This window comes from Microtus pennsylvanicus, chromosome 16 (assembly GCF_037038515.1).
Source record: "Microtus pennsylvanicus isolate mMicPen1 chromosome 16, mMicPen1.hap1, whole genome shotgun sequence".
Classification (NCBI taxonomy): Eukaryota; Metazoa; Chordata; class Mammalia; order Rodentia; family Cricetidae; genus Microtus; species Microtus pennsylvanicus.
In genome coordinates, this window is record NC_134594.1 from 13,132,512 (window position 1) to 13,147,740 (window position 15,229).

The window sequence follows — 15,229 nt, forward strand, 5'->3', positions numbered from 1 at the left end:
TTGCTCCCACAAAGCACTGGAGCGGTACTGTCTGAAGTACAAATCCTGCAGGGCCGTGTTTGGTGCCTTCCTTAGTGCTAAGGTGGACAACCTGAGCATTTGACCGCTGCAGACTGAACCCTCTCCCTCTGCAGTCTGCTGCTAGGACCATATGAGGACATACAGGGAAAGGAGGTATCTGTGAGCAAGCCAGGAAGAGTTCCCACCAGAACCTGACCATGTCAGCACCCTGATCTTGGAACTCCAGGCTCCAAAACGGTCAGAAAACGTTTTTCTGTTGAAGATACAATCCATAGGGCCTTATTGGCACAGCCAGAATTAACTAAGACCCTTTACATTTAAGTAATTTTTTTAGTGTTCCTTGGGATCTTTGTATTTGTACAAACATTTAAGCCGGTGAAAAGTTCTCCTGGGAACTATTTTTGTACGGCCATTGGGAACCTTCTGCTCCACGCCTCTCAGAAGCAAAAATACAAGCAACACTCCTCAGTTGTCATAACTTTCCATGGGGTCATCTGACCTCTCTAATATTGTTTCTACAACAGTGGCCTAACTTCTACCTGAAGCGTGGGCTAAGAGGCAGATTTTCCGTCTTATTCCAGGGGAACTGACTATTCTACATCTTCCAGGGGTGGGAACCTGGGCTATGTATTTTAAATGAACCCCTTTAGGAGTTCCTATATGCTGAAATATGGGACTCTGCACCATAGACCAGTGGAACTCTTCTGCAGCAGTGACCCTGGGTTAGCAGGGTTTTCAGCACTTGTCACACTGGCCCTGTCAAAATTAAAGTTCAAATGCCGTATTTGAGTAGCAAAGACTAAGGGACATATGACCCTATATCCATGTAGTTTTTGCTGCTGCTGTTGTTTGTTCCTATTGGAAATTTGATTTCCATAAGGTGATTGCCAGAGCAGCCTACAATTGTTTTTACCTGTGACCTCTCGATGGTGTGTTCTTGCTTCATCAATGAGATTTTACAAAGGTTACTGAATTAAGGAGCTGAAGATACTGAGCAGATTCAGCCGAGGATACTGATATACTAGGCCTTTCATATGAGTTCAAGTGCTTTAAGCCACGGTGATCTGATAAGGTACATTGGGTTATTCCAGTTCTTTTGTATTTGTTGAGGTTTGTTTCGTTACCGAGTATATGGTCAATTTTTGAGAAGGTTCCATGAGGTGCTGAGAAGAAGGTATATTCTTTTATGCTTGGATGAAATATTCTATAGATGTCTGTTAAGTCCATTTGAGTCACAACATCTGTTAGTTCCCTTATTTTTCTGTTGTTTGTCTGACTGACCTGTCCAGTGTTGAGAGTGGAGTGTTGAAGTCTCCCACTATTAGTGTGTGTGGTTTAATGTATGATTTAAGCTTTAGAAGTGTTTTTTTTCATATGAGGGTGCCTTTGTTAATAAATGGGACCTCCTGAAACTGAAAAGCTTCTGTAAAGCAAAGGACATGGTCAACAAGACAAAACAACAACCTACAGAATGAGAAAAGATCTTCACTAACCCCACATCAGACAGAGGTCTGGTCGTCAAAAGAACAAATAATCCAATAAAAAAATAAAGTACAGACATAAACAGAGAACTCTCAACAGAGGAATCTAAAATTGCTGGAAGACACTTAAGGAAATGTTCAACATCCTTAGTCATCAGAGAAATGCAAATCAAAACAACTCTGAGATTCCATTTTACACCTGTAAGAATGGCCAAGATCAAAAACACTAATGACAACTTATGCTGGAGAGGTTGTGGGGAAAAGGGAACACTCCTGCAGCTGGTGGGAGTGCAAGCTGGTACAACCCCTTTGGATGTCAGTGTGGTGATTTCTCAGAAAATTAGGAAACAACCTTCCTCAAGACCCAGTAATACCACTTTTGGGTATATATCCAAAGGATGCTCAATTGTGCCACAAAAACATGTGCTCAACTATATTCATAGCTGCTTTGTTTGTCATAGCCAGAACCAGGAAACAGCCTACATGCCCCTTGACCGAAGAATGGATAAGGAAAATGTGGTACATTTACACAATGGAGTACTACACAGCAGAAAAAAATAAAGACAGCTTGAATTTTGCAGGAAAGTGGATGGAGCTAGAAAACATCATTTTGAGTGAGGTAACCCAGACCCAGAAGAAAATTATCACATGTACTTACTCATAAGTGGTTTTTAAACATAAAGCAAAGAAAACCAGCCTACAAACCACAATCCCAGAGAACCTAGACAACAACAAGGACCCTAAGAGAGACATACATGGATCTAATCTACATGGGAAGTAGAAAAAGACAAGATCTCCTGAGTAAATTGGGAGCATGGGGACCTTGGGAGAGGGTTGAAGGGGAGAGGGGAGAAGTAGGAGGGGAGCAGAGAAAAATGTAGAGCTCAATAAAAATCAATAAAAAAAAAAGAGTTCAAATGCCAAAGTCAGCTCACCGCTGTGCATCAAGAAGCCGCTTTCTTGATGATTGTTTCGTCTTTTAGCTTATACGCCATGCATTTTAAAGAACATTAAAGTTATTTAAATGTTAAAGCAGCTTGTTAGCAGCCACCATCCCAGTGCCCGAGGAGAGGAGCTCGCAGAGCAGTGTCTGTGCGTCTGAGTAACCCGTCTTGCCATGAGACCTGAGTTTCCCCAATACAGCTGCTACCCACCCTGTAACTCAGAGATACCCAATTCAAACTGGCATTCCTAGATTGTGCGTCTCAAGGTCCTAGTCAGGCTGGGAGCTTGAAGGTCATCTGGGGTCCCTTGCAGCGTCCTGAAGCTTCGGGCTGTTCTCAGGAGGGATCCGTCTTTCCACCCCTGCCTGAGCCCCCTTCAGGGCTTCATCAAATCCCCGCCAGGTTATTGCAGCAGCTCTGCAGCAGGAGGCAAAGCAGGCCAGCCTGGCTAGCACGGGACACGCATGCTGGCTTTTCAAGGCACTATCAGATTTAATTCTCCCAACGATATTATGAAGTAAACCTTTTCCCCCTCTCTACCTCATAAATATAAAATTTGACCTTAAAAAAAAAAACAAGAAATCCTTTCTTAAGGGTACACGCCCAGTAAAGTGCAGGTCTGCGAGACCATGGAATCTGTTCACTTGGTGTTTCCTGGGGCTCCCAGTCCTCTTTACACCCACAGTCTCCCCAGCACGGTGTCTTCATCAGACGCTGGTCTACCATTCACAGTTCACAGTCCCCTGCTAGATATTTCAGAGTCAATACTCTCCTATTATCGTTCAGGGATGTCCGAAGCTCCCTCCGCTTGACCTAGCCAAGCTCGTTCTCAAGTTCATCCCTCTCCATCCTGTTAACACACCACCCTTCTTCCTCCTGTACTATCAAGAATACTTTCTAAAGCTATGTTAGGACACTGTTTTATTCTGTGTTTCCAAATACAGGGTCTTTGGCCTTGTTGAGTGAGTATCTTTCCTTCTTACGGGAGAGCGAACATGAAACACAAGAGATCAAATGACTATTTTGGGTTTTGTAAGGAAAAGTAAGGCTTCATGAGAAGAATTTGCAGAAAAAGAAGCTATCCTTGGCTGAACCTGCTCAATTCCCTTTTATATTCATTCTGCAGGACCCCCACCACAGCATGATCGCATCACACGGACAGGGTAGTCCTCCCATTTTCCACAGCAGAGCAGACGCTCACTGTCCCAGGAAAGAAAAGAACAAGGAGAGTAACATCAATCACAAGTGACATGTGGATTCAGGAGGGTCAGGATGAGTGGGTGTTTCCTAGAGTCGGTGGAGAGGTTGGTGCACAGTAGGAGTTTTCTCCTGCCACTCCCGACTCCCATGGAAGATGAGGGCCAGGGAGTCTGCATCAAAGCCAGGGTGATGTACCAAGGGCGGGTGGACCACTGGTGCGGAGAGGGAGACAGAGGCTGCCATGGACACCAGGGATGCCAGCTGTAATCTAACAGATTCCCCGGAGTATTAAAACCACGCAAAGAACCCTTTCATTACATCATCAAACAGAGAAACGGGGCCAGCCTTCCAGCATCTCCCCAAGCGTGCTCAGTGATGGGCAAAGCGGGGCCGTGCAGGGCTGAACCTCTCTGGAAGCTGGACGGAGACTCAGGAAGAAAAAGCCTTACGCACTGGCTCAGAATACAGAAAGACACTGCTCTATCTAGTTTGTCACATGCCTGGGTGACACAGAACAGATCTTCTCTCCCTGTCAGCTCATGTAACTGCTTAATTGCTTAATTAACTTAATTGCTTAATTGATTGATTGCTTAATTCACTTGCTGCGTAAGTATCTGTTTAGTAAGCAAAGAAACAAAACGAAAAGCTTAAAACTCATTTACACCACATATTGGATATTGGGTTATTTTGTCTCTTGTAGTCAGCCCGTTGAAGGTCAAGAGAAAGCTCTGTGCACCTCAGGTGTGGTGAGTGATTTCTTGACTCTTTCTTGATACCTGCTTCTGGAATGTTCCTCCTGTGGTTGCTTCCATCCCTGAACGTCTTAATTCTACCATTCATCAATTTTCCTTGCCATGCTCCAGCTCACATTTGTACCTTAACATAGAAGGCTAAGCTCCCAGGGTGAAGCCCGGGGGTTCATTCTGAAACGGGGGTGGGGGGGGAGCTTCTGCCCTTTCGGCAATTACTCTTGACCACCTGGGCCTGCACTTCTGGGCTGTGGATAGCTTCATAAACTGAGACGGTATTGCCCTCCTTGTTTCCTGTCTGCTCTTGAGTGGCACCGTTTCGTAGAGGATAAGTGTTCAACGCTTATTTTAAACTTCTTGCTCTCTGCGAGGTGTAGAATAGTCTCGTCACTATTCCAAACACTTGCTAGTGATATACTACTGCTGCAGAAAAGGCGGCCTGAATGCTAAGTAAGGTCCTCGAGGTGACGGAGACATAGGGATCACAGCTCAGAAGTCTTCTGTCAGACACTCTGTATGTTATATGCCAACAAGGGAAAAAAACCCCCACCAATTTGAAAACCAAAATAGCATCGTGAAATTATATACTAACCTTACGTGTCGGAAAACTTTGATTCCATAGTGAACAGCTTCTAAAATGGCTCTCTGGATTGGCTCTTAAATGCCTTGAGACTATCACTCAGTGACAAATGAACAATATTAGTCACCTCAGATTCCTTATTAAAATGAGGTAGAGAATTAGCCAAACACGCAGTCCCTGTAGCAAGTAAACAAAGCAATACCACCAGTGACTGTCAAGGCACCGAGAATAACACAAAAATGCTTTCATGGCTCTGTTTGCAACACTGAAGAAGGTTTGAGCCTGTGGGCTAGAACCCCACCACTCATGTCGTGAGGGACAGAAGATCAGGAGCTACAGGTGAGAAGGGAACCCCCCCCCCTCATGTCGTGAGAGGCAGGAAAACCAGAAGGAGCTACAGGTGAGAAGCGAACCCCACCACTCATGTCGTGAGGGACAGAAGACCAGGAGCTACAGGTGAGAAGCGAACCGCACCATTCATGTTGTGAGGGACAGAAGACCAGGAGCTACAGGAGAGAAGGGAACCCCCCCCCCCCATGTCATGAGGGGCAGGAAGACCGGAAGGAGCTATGGGTGAGCAGTGAAAATGTATCACAAATCAACCACTCTGCTACTTGAGGTACTGGGGACAGTGGTGACTGCAGGCTCTGACACGGGACCTGAAAATCAGCAATGAAAAATGGCAAGAAACAGACGACCCAGCAAGCAGTGCCTGCCAATCAACGTAGCCACTGCCAGAAACATCTGATGTTATTCAGCCTGCCTACATACACGTGACGATAGAAGAAATCCCACAAACAGCTCACAGCGCTACCCCAAACTTGTGTCTCTAAACATGTGATCAGGGAGGGGAAGCCACTCTGAACTTCTGCGGGCCTGAGGGTGCGAATACCTGCACACATTGGACACCATAGCCCATCACCATAACAACCAAACCAGCAAGAGAAGACGCTTCATGTAACCTTCCATCAGAGTCCTATAGCGTGCTGGCGAGATGGCTCAGCAGATAAAGGTGCTCTTTGACAAGTGGGCAAATTTGATTCCCTGGACCGTGTTGTGAAAGATGAGAACTGACCCCAGCAAGTCGTTTTCTGACCTCCACAGGCCCCCCCCCCAACACCAATAAATACATAAAAGTTACCAAAAAAGATGTCCATGCCACAAAAACAATATGTAGAGACTGCCACACTTATCAGACCTGGAAAGGAGTTGGGTCTTTCTAGTGAAGGATCTCTAAGTTACCGCCAGTCAGAATTCTATCAGAATTTCTTTTTTGTTAAGACAGGGTCTCGCTGTGTAACCTTGGTTGGCCTAGAATTCACAGTATAGACCAGACTGGCCTTGAATTTGTAGAGATCCAATTGCCTCTAACTCCCAAGTGCTGGGATTAAAGGTGTGTACCACTGTATGTACCCAGTCAACATTCAGAGTTATTAATGTGTGGCAAACCTGTTGGGTGTGTGTTATCCGTGGGGGACAGGAAGATTCTGAGGAGGGAAGCTCAGGTGAGTCTTCACTCCCCTTCATCTTCTTCCGGAAGCATGAATGGGAATTTTTCAGATTCTTAGCAGTTAAAACCAGACAAAGCAAAAATCCGAGCTGTCTGCTGTTCCCTCCAAAGCCCACTAGGAACAGAGAGGGAAGCGCCAGCATTTCCTGCCTGACCCCTGAGGAAACTTCTTAAATCTCAAGAACACATCAGGCAGACACCTTCTAGAATGTACCTATGTATGCTTCCTGGAATGCATTTGTGTCTAACGCCATTAAACCAGCTTTCATAATACCGTGTCTGTCTATTTTCAATACCTGCCTCCTCAAGGATTTAAAAACCTCTCGTGGATAAGCACAGACTGCCTCTTTGCCCACAAGCCTAGCTCTCACACAGGATGGAGAATACCTGCTGGAAAAGGGGTGTACGGATAGCGTCAATACTAGTTGCTACGTCTGAAGACTCAAGGAAGAGAGATTTTTGCCTCAGACCAAAGAATACCATTAGGCAATATGACAGTATGTTCAAATAATGGTAGCTTTTCAATAAGAATAAATAATGTATTAATGAAAATTAGTAACAAGTCATTAAAGTAATATAAACAACCACCCTTTCAATCAACTTTTCAATTATAGATTTCTGCTGAATTGCATTTGCTCGTTAGTACACCCCAACCCGGAAGCATTTGCTAAGTTAGATGCCTTTTTATTTTAACCTTACATAAAGTTATGTCTTACCAGGGAAATCTGAGGACAAGTAAGGGGTACATCGTGAGATTGATAATCCCTGATGATTAATCAATAATACATCCTTCCTTATAAAATAAATTCATTTTCATGACACCATTTGAAACTGATTTTTACCATTTCAGAAGATTGGGGATAATAAAATAGAAACTCCTATGAATTCATTGTATACTGGAATAAGACTAGAGACAAAATGAATTCAAATGACAAAAGTCGACTGATCCCAGACACTCATATTTGACTACTTAAATATTAATCACTATTAATGAATTCTTCATGCTTTGCCTCCTATTTTATTAGAAACAAAGAGACCTGGTTTTCCCTCACGGACCTCATGTCCAAAGCCCAGAGCCTGAGGTTTTCAGATATCTGTATCTCTCCATCTCGTCAACCTGCAAGCTGTGTTTCATCAGAAAGTTCCGATCACTTTATTTGACAATATCCATCTAGAGGTGTAAAAGCCAAGTGAGAAAAACCATTGGTCAAGGTCTTTCCTCAACAGGTTTCACATCTGTCGGCAATTTAATATCATTTAAAAACTCCTGTATCCAATATATCTTACCGCTTAATTTTTGAATGCTGAGGACAGGAGAGGATTCTTTCTATATCTTTTGTTTGTTTGTTTTCGAGACATGGTTTTCCTATGTAGCCAAACGTCAGACTCATAGTGATTCTCCTGCCTCAACCTCCTGAATGCTGGAATTACAGGGATGTCACTCGGCGAAGCTTAGCTTTCTCCTTATAGGATAGTTTCTAACTAGCTAACCATAGTTAAATATTCCTGACCTAGATGCTAAATTAAAGACCGGGTGCTGTAGCAGGCCTAGTTATTCTCACAATGTCTTTGCTGTTTCCCTTCTGTACAAGTGTGAAGCTAGCCAGTCCCAGTCCACACCCCAGCCGCTCTGTGGAAGGCCAGACTCCTTGATGGTCACCTGCACAGGCGCTACCTGGGTTCCCCACTTAGAGTAATACCATTATATGTTAAGGGCAGCATGAGGTAGGCTAAGAGCCAGAGCTCTCTCCTCAGACGCCTGTGCTCAGGCAAGGTGATTATGTTCCCCGAGGAGCTAGACTGATCAGGCCTTCTTCCTACCATACAGAAGCCAGGCTGACCAGGGCTTCTTCCTACCAAGGCTACAGGAGTTCTGCCAACATTTTTCTTCCTCTAACACATTTCCCATGGTGTTCTATTGCGTAATGTAAACTGGGGTTATGGTTTATGGGATATGGCAAGCAGGAAAAGCTTAACGGTTAAAGATAATTTTAATGGAGAGAGAGAGAGAGAGAGAGAGAGAGAGAGAGAGAGAGAGAGAGAGAGAGAGAACGAGGAGAATGAAAAACTTGCTATCCCATCACAGGAATGAAAATCCCTGACATCCTCCTTTTCAGGGGATGGGCAGTGTAGGATTGGGACCTCTGCAGTACTGAGCCAAATAATGGCAGTAACACATTGCAAGGTCACTTTCTTTTGGAGAGGTCCTCTTCTCTCCTTTGACCTGGCTTGATCCTTTCATGCACCGCCCAAGTGTTCTCAAGTTGATCTGCCATCAGCAGCTGCATGGCGACCATGACTTAATTGGCTCTCACAAATGAGTTAATACTAATTAATAGTTCCCTTTATTGCTCTTCCCTGGAGTAAACTTATTTTAAAATGTCTTTGAGGAAGAGATAAATGTGTTAACTAAAGGAGGCCACAGCTCAAAGAGCACAGCCCTGGGAACCTGGATATTTCAGATGCTGTGGTTTAGATATTCTGTTGTAGCTTCAACTTCTTAATTTGCAAAAGAAAGCAAGGGGCATGGCTTCCATCTCAAAGATGAGACCCCTCTTCAGAACGCTCAGTGTCTGTTAAGTGAAGAGGAGTTTTAAGATAGGTTGGGATGGGGACATGGGGGTCCTTACACCACTGTGGAAACATTTTCTACCCCTTTGTTAAAAACCAGGTCATGGCTGCAAGCATTCTTCCCTCTGCAGTCTTGGTTCTGTTATTAAAAAAAAAATACTGTCAGTAAGTAAATAAACAAAACATAAACATAGGGGTGTTTGGTTTCAAGCAAAGGAATAAAAGACTTTCTTATCCCCCTTCTCTCCAAAATTCTTACACAGACAAGAAAACAAAGAGTAACGCAAAGCCCATAAAAAACAAGAGACATCTGTGATATCATGATATATGAGGGAGATAACAAGAGAGGTCATAGAGTAGCTCATTACTTAGAAGAAAGGTGCTGTATTCCAGACAGCACCACAGAAAGCAGGTCGGCACTGGCAGAGAAGTTCAGGGCCTTCTAGAAAGGAAAAATCAGGCTCCATCTGAAAGGAGTGACTTGCTGAAGTCTGGGCAAGGAATAGGTCGAAGTGCTTCCCTAGGTTCTGAACCACAGCTGACACAATCAAATGACAATCCTTACACTCTTCTATGAAAGAGAGAATATGGACTCTCTGAAGACACAGAAAAAAAAGACACACTAGAAGTGGGTATTCCAGGGCAGGCATGAATCAGTAAGAATTTCAAATGCCCACTTCCATAACACTAACAGCAGTTTTATCAGTGCGCACTCCCACCTCGAGAAATGTAATTTTTAAAAGCACATCCCTAAAATAAGAAGAAAAAACATGATACAAAAAGAAGACACTTAAGAAAAGAGGTTTTAGAGATAAACATTGTAACGGTTAGCTGGGCCTTGGGGGTGGAGCTTAGTGTAAATCCATGTCCTTAGCAAACACAGGACCCTCCATTTAATACCCAGACCCTGTGCATGTGATTTTTGGGGAGAATAATGTAAATGATAAATATTGAAAAATAGCAGAGAAGAGGTAGACAAACTAGACCAGCTTAGGAAATATAACATTAGAATAATAGGACTTCTGGAAAGAAATAGAGAAGGAAAACTGAAAATTGTGATTAAGAAACATTGCAACAACAAAAGGAACATTTCAGGAATGAATACAAGACAATTTTCTCAGGACAAAGGAACTCCAGGTCAAAAGGTCCACCAAGTATTCGGTTCCTCAGTGAAAAGGCGGCACCCCCCAAGGCACAGCCTCAGAAGAGCATGCATACAGAGACCATTCTAAAAGGCCACATGCAAAGCAAGTCAGAGAAATCTGGAAGGAATATTTTCAGGAAAATATTCTCAATTGGAGACTGTAGAAGACTTAGCTCAAAATCCAAAACCCAAATGTGTCAAATAGTTATTTCAAAAAAATATTGAGCCGGGCGATAGTGGCGCACGCCTTTAATCCCAGCACTCGGGAGGCAGAGGCAGGCGGATCTCTGTGAGTTCGAGACCAGCCTGGTCTACAAGAGCTAGTTCCAGGACAGGCTCCAAAGCCACAGAGAAACCCTGTCTCGAAAAGACAAAAAAAAATATGGAACTATAGAAGAAATGTAGTCATATTATTGTATTTTGGTCACACAACTCAATAATGAAGACTTTAAGATGTTGGCCAGAAATTGTAACAAATCGTGTTGTGGGAGATAAGGGGAAAATAAGAGGTATATGTTACCAAAACTTCTCAAGATTCCTGATGGTATCTCAGTGCTATATGTAACAAAATGTCAGTACCCGATGAGGTGGAACAGAGTGGATGGGAGGAAAAGTGGCCAAAGACAGGAGGATGAAGGGAATGGCTGGGGCTTGCCATTCGCAAACGCTTTTTAGTGCTCTAACAGGCAAAGCTATATTTGTGTATTACTTTGACATTGTATAAAAATAATTTAGAACAAACCAACAAAATGACAACTTTCTCTTACACACGAGGAAGCTGTGCCTCCAGGGTACAGAGCTGATAGTAAAATGCAAAGTGCCAAATTACTAAAGGTCTTCAGCTTAGGGCCACTCTGCGCTCTGCTTGAAAATTAATCATTGTAAAGCAGCCCGCCTTTTCCTTTGTAACCAGAATTTTCCCAGTTTAGAGAGATGCAACAGTCACTCGAGAGCCTGAGTTCTCCTCCAGGGGAGGGAGGAGGGTTACTTAAGTTTGATAACTAACCCAATCCCTACCAGAGGCCCTCATCCCACAGCCAAATCAGCCCACAGAAACTAACATCCTACTACGTCGCATGGGATACGACGCGCTGTGCCCTTGGCCACCCTTTCAAATAGTTGCCCATCAACAGCTGTCAGTGACTTGCTTAGCAACTTTTAGGAACTATGTGGCTGTGTGTATTGATTTCCTCATTTGTCAGCCACAGTGAGGAGACCTGCTCCAAGGAGCCGTGATTCAAGCCAGAGCTTACATAAACACAAACTGCTGTTTTCATTATAACTAGCTTTGGGCACAGAGCTCCCTTTTCCAGAAGTCAGCCTCTGTTAATGAGAGCGTTCTGAGAACTGCGATAACTCACACATACTAGGTTTATTCGTGTTTACGGCAGACTCATAAGCATCTGCTGTCTTGATATTTGCCACCACTCTGCCAATATTTCCGTTTTACCCAAGTTTTCTGGGCAGCCCAGGGTTGGCACCACCCTGCCCTTGCCCCTCTTCCCCGCCTCTCCATCAGATCAGCTTTCCCTTAAGGCACTAATTTACACTCCCTCTGTTTCTGTCTTCACGGTTCTTTGGGACAGTCTCGTGTGATCATACAACTCCTGAACAAGTCCCCTGACAGCCAGCTCTCACCTTCTTCCCAGTCCCAGCCCGGAATTCCCATCTCTTGCTGGACACCGTGAGGAGAATCATCTGAAAAGTCAGAATCTTCCCACGGCTCCTTTCTTTTCAACAATGGCACCAAAGGCCCTGGTTATTCATGTCAGGATACCCAAACTGTCCCTAACCCAGCTTCTTTAAAAATTCTTCATGCGGAGTATATTGGGGAAAAAACCTCATAGATTTCATTCGCATGTTCCCTCTCCCAGACTCCTTCTGCCGCACTGACACTACCCTGTGACCGATCCCAGGCACCGACAGCTACAGCAGCCTCCTGATTGTTCCTTCACGTTCTGGCAACGGCCACTTCCACGCATGCTGCTCAGTGACTTTGATCACATTGCTTCTGCTTCTAAACAATCGAAGGCTCCCTGCAGCCCATCAAAATGTCTTCAAATCTCATGCTCTCCTCCACATACTTTATGCTCCAACCAGACTCAGCTAATGCGCTCCTGAAACATGTCTGGCATTCTTAGTGGTGGAACGTGGACTAACTGCCCACCTCGTCTCCTCCTGTGACCCCTCCAGGCCCATATTGGTTTCCTTAATATCTCCACGAACAAATCACCTTCTCTCCTCTGCACTTAGCACGTCACAGCCCTACTTTCATATGGTCTTGAATAATACTCACATTCTTCACACTGAGGTCATCATTGTCCATGCCCCCGCCTCTTTCCCACTCCATCTCACAAATGGAGGGAAGTTTCTCTCCTCATGTTTGGGGGTTATTGTTTCATGCCTGCACAAGGGCCCCCTTGAGAACATCTTGGAGCAGAAACTCATGAGAACACACCTCCAACCCTTTCTATGCTTGTCAGATGTATTTAATAATTGAAAATTTTATGAATGAGCTTTCTCTGATGATGCTAGTTGGCCCCAGTTTGCAAACAAATGAGACAGAACAGCTTTGTTTGAGGCAATGGTTGAATCAAGAGTCCCATCAAAGGATGAAGATGTCTGTCTCACTTGTGATAGAACAGATGGTACTCTTCCTCCTTCAGTTCTATTAGAATTCCCAAGTGGAAATCTGGAATGTGGACCAAACAAATAAGCAACAGAAGTGTGTGTGTGTGTGTGTGTGTGTGTGTGTGTGCGCGCACGCGCACGTTGATTCTGTCATAAAACTACAATGAGGATTGAGTGGAGAGGAAGAAATGTCCGGTGAGGAAGGAAATATAGCAATGGGATACATTCAATAAGTAGAGGGGAAAATTAGGAGAAGGAGGAGACAGAGTGCAGGGGAGGAAACGGCACAGGAGAGCATAGTGTGGGAAGAGTGGAAAGACAAAGACAGTAAGGAAACCCATGACTTGTTTGAGAACCTAAAAAAAAAAAATGAAAAAATAAGGACTTGAAAAGAAAGTGGGGTCTTAGTCTGAGGATTCTGCTGAGTGTTAAGCTCAGCTGTGCCACTGGGTCACTGAGTGAGACCCTGGGGTTGGCTCCGCTCCGTTGACACGCATGCTGAGTCCAAGGCTGAACCTCTCACTTTAAACAGTGCCTGATGCAGATACGTCGTGGCTTTACCCAACACAAGAGGAGGAACAGAGCCGCTCTGCAGCAGGGAGCAAACCGTCTCTGATGTCACCAAGCGTCAAGTAAACGCGAAAAGAGTGCTCCTTTAAGTTTACTTGACACTGGGTGACCTTAAAAAAATAAGGACACAATTGTTGCATTGTGTAGTTGGTACACGTGGGAAGGGAGCGATGACAGCAGTCACGTAGTCAGACTCCAAGAGAACCAGCTCCTGGCTTGGCATAACTGACCTCAAACTTCAGAAGCAAGAGCAGTAATTTCTAACCTGCCCTACTCGCAGATAAGGGTATTACCTATTTACTTGTTGTTTGGGGTAATAGAATAATTTTCTAGAAATCAAGAAAGTATACATGTTCATAAAACCGAGTCTGGCACAAAGAAAAAAGCGGACGATATTCTGAAACTTTATATGGTGGAAGCGAGCCAACAGGGATGTAATCCCAAAGGATGCGCCTCCCTTCTCTCCATTTCCTGGGCCATTTCCTCCGCACGCTTTTTCAGCAGTCACTGAATTCCGCTAGGATGCGCAGCTGATTTTAAATCGGGGCCTTTCCTGAAAGATCAGCTCCCGGTTACTGATTTCTGTTTATATTCCCTACCAGCCCGTTAAGTCCCACGGGGCCTGACTAGGGCCTGAGTTCTCCGTGGGTCGAACCGCCCCTAGCCACGGACCCGGCAGCGGACAGACTTGGGGCAGTAGGCGGCGCTGCAGGGCCCGTGCCCGGACGGAAAGCCACCTGGCAGCCACGACGGACGTGGGTCCCCAGGCCCGAGACCCTTCCTCCCAGGACAGGCTCTTCCAGCCAGTGCAGCGCAACGCCAGGGAAAGCAGAGCAGCGCCCTCTGCGTCGTTGCCTCTGGAAGCTGCCTGGATGCTGTCAGTGTTGGAAATGGAAGGGGTTCTTGCTCACTCCCTCGGTTGTCAACTGCTTTGTCAACTTTGCCGAGAGGAAACAAGAAGAAAGCAGAGATTGGAGGAGGAAGAAATCAGGACAGGAGGGAAGGGGAAGAGTCACCGGGCCTGTGCCATCTGGGAACCACCGCCCCAAGTTGGCCCTAAGCGACCCTCTCAGCTGCTGTCCTCGGGGTTTGGGTGTGAGTGCGCCGTCGGGGAAGCCTTCCACCCACTCTGTGCGCTCAGCACCGCACCGTGCCCTGCCGAGCCCTCTACCCTGACGGGCGGGCCGGAGAGGCGACTGGCATCCGCCACCCGCCGCGGGGCCGCTGCGGGTCGTGCGCATACAGTAGGGTCCACGACCTCCAGGTAACTCCGGGTTCGATTCCCGGGGTCCTAGCTCGGGTGGCCGTTCTTTCTGCCGGTCCCGCCGTCGGTGACCGTCTGCCGGCAGTGCATGCACGTGAGCCGGTGAGCCCGGCTGGGCCCGGCTCAGCAGGACCGGGGCGCCGAGCCCGAATCCGCCAGGCAAGCGGAAAGGAGCCGCGCTTAGCAGGTCCCGATCCAGGTCCCGCCCGCCCCGCTCGGCCGCGCTCGGGTACTCACGCGTCGGGCCCCGGGGACGGCGGCGCGCGCTGGCAGGGCGGCTCCAGCCCGCCGTTGACACCCCTCCAGCCCCGGCGGCGGCGCTGCGACTCGGCTCCCTCGGCCTCGCCATCCTCCTCCTCCTCCGGCGCAGGCAAGGTCACCCTCGCGGGCTCCCGGCACTTCCTGACCTTGGTGGACATAGCGACCGAGCGCAGCGGTCAGCAACCCAGCCGCCGCGCGAGAAGCCCCGGGGGCTGCGGCGACGGGGACGCCCCGGCCGAGCGCGCGACCTGCAGCGGAACTCGGGGACCGCGGCCGCGATGCTGGCTGCGCGCGGTCTGCCGG

The 15,229-nt window shown here is 46.4% G+C and overlaps 1 protein-coding gene across 3 annotated transcripts in view; it reads right to left on the minus strand.

Moving 5' to 3' along the window:
- The window catches only part of Trpc3 (transient receptor potential cation channel subfamily C member 3), a 69,029-nt gene extending 53,800 nt beyond the window's left edge, over positions 1-15,229 (minus strand). For all 3 annotated transcript variants that reach the window (XR_012908083.1, XM_075950707.1, XM_075950708.1), the window contains exon 1: positions 14,903-15,229. Coding sequence is in view for 2 of the 3 variants with exons in the window: in XM_075950707.1 (XP_075806822.1) it covers positions 14,903-15,084 (182 nt within the window). In the remaining variant the exon portion in view is untranslated. The remainder of the gene's footprint in view (positions 1-14,902) is intronic.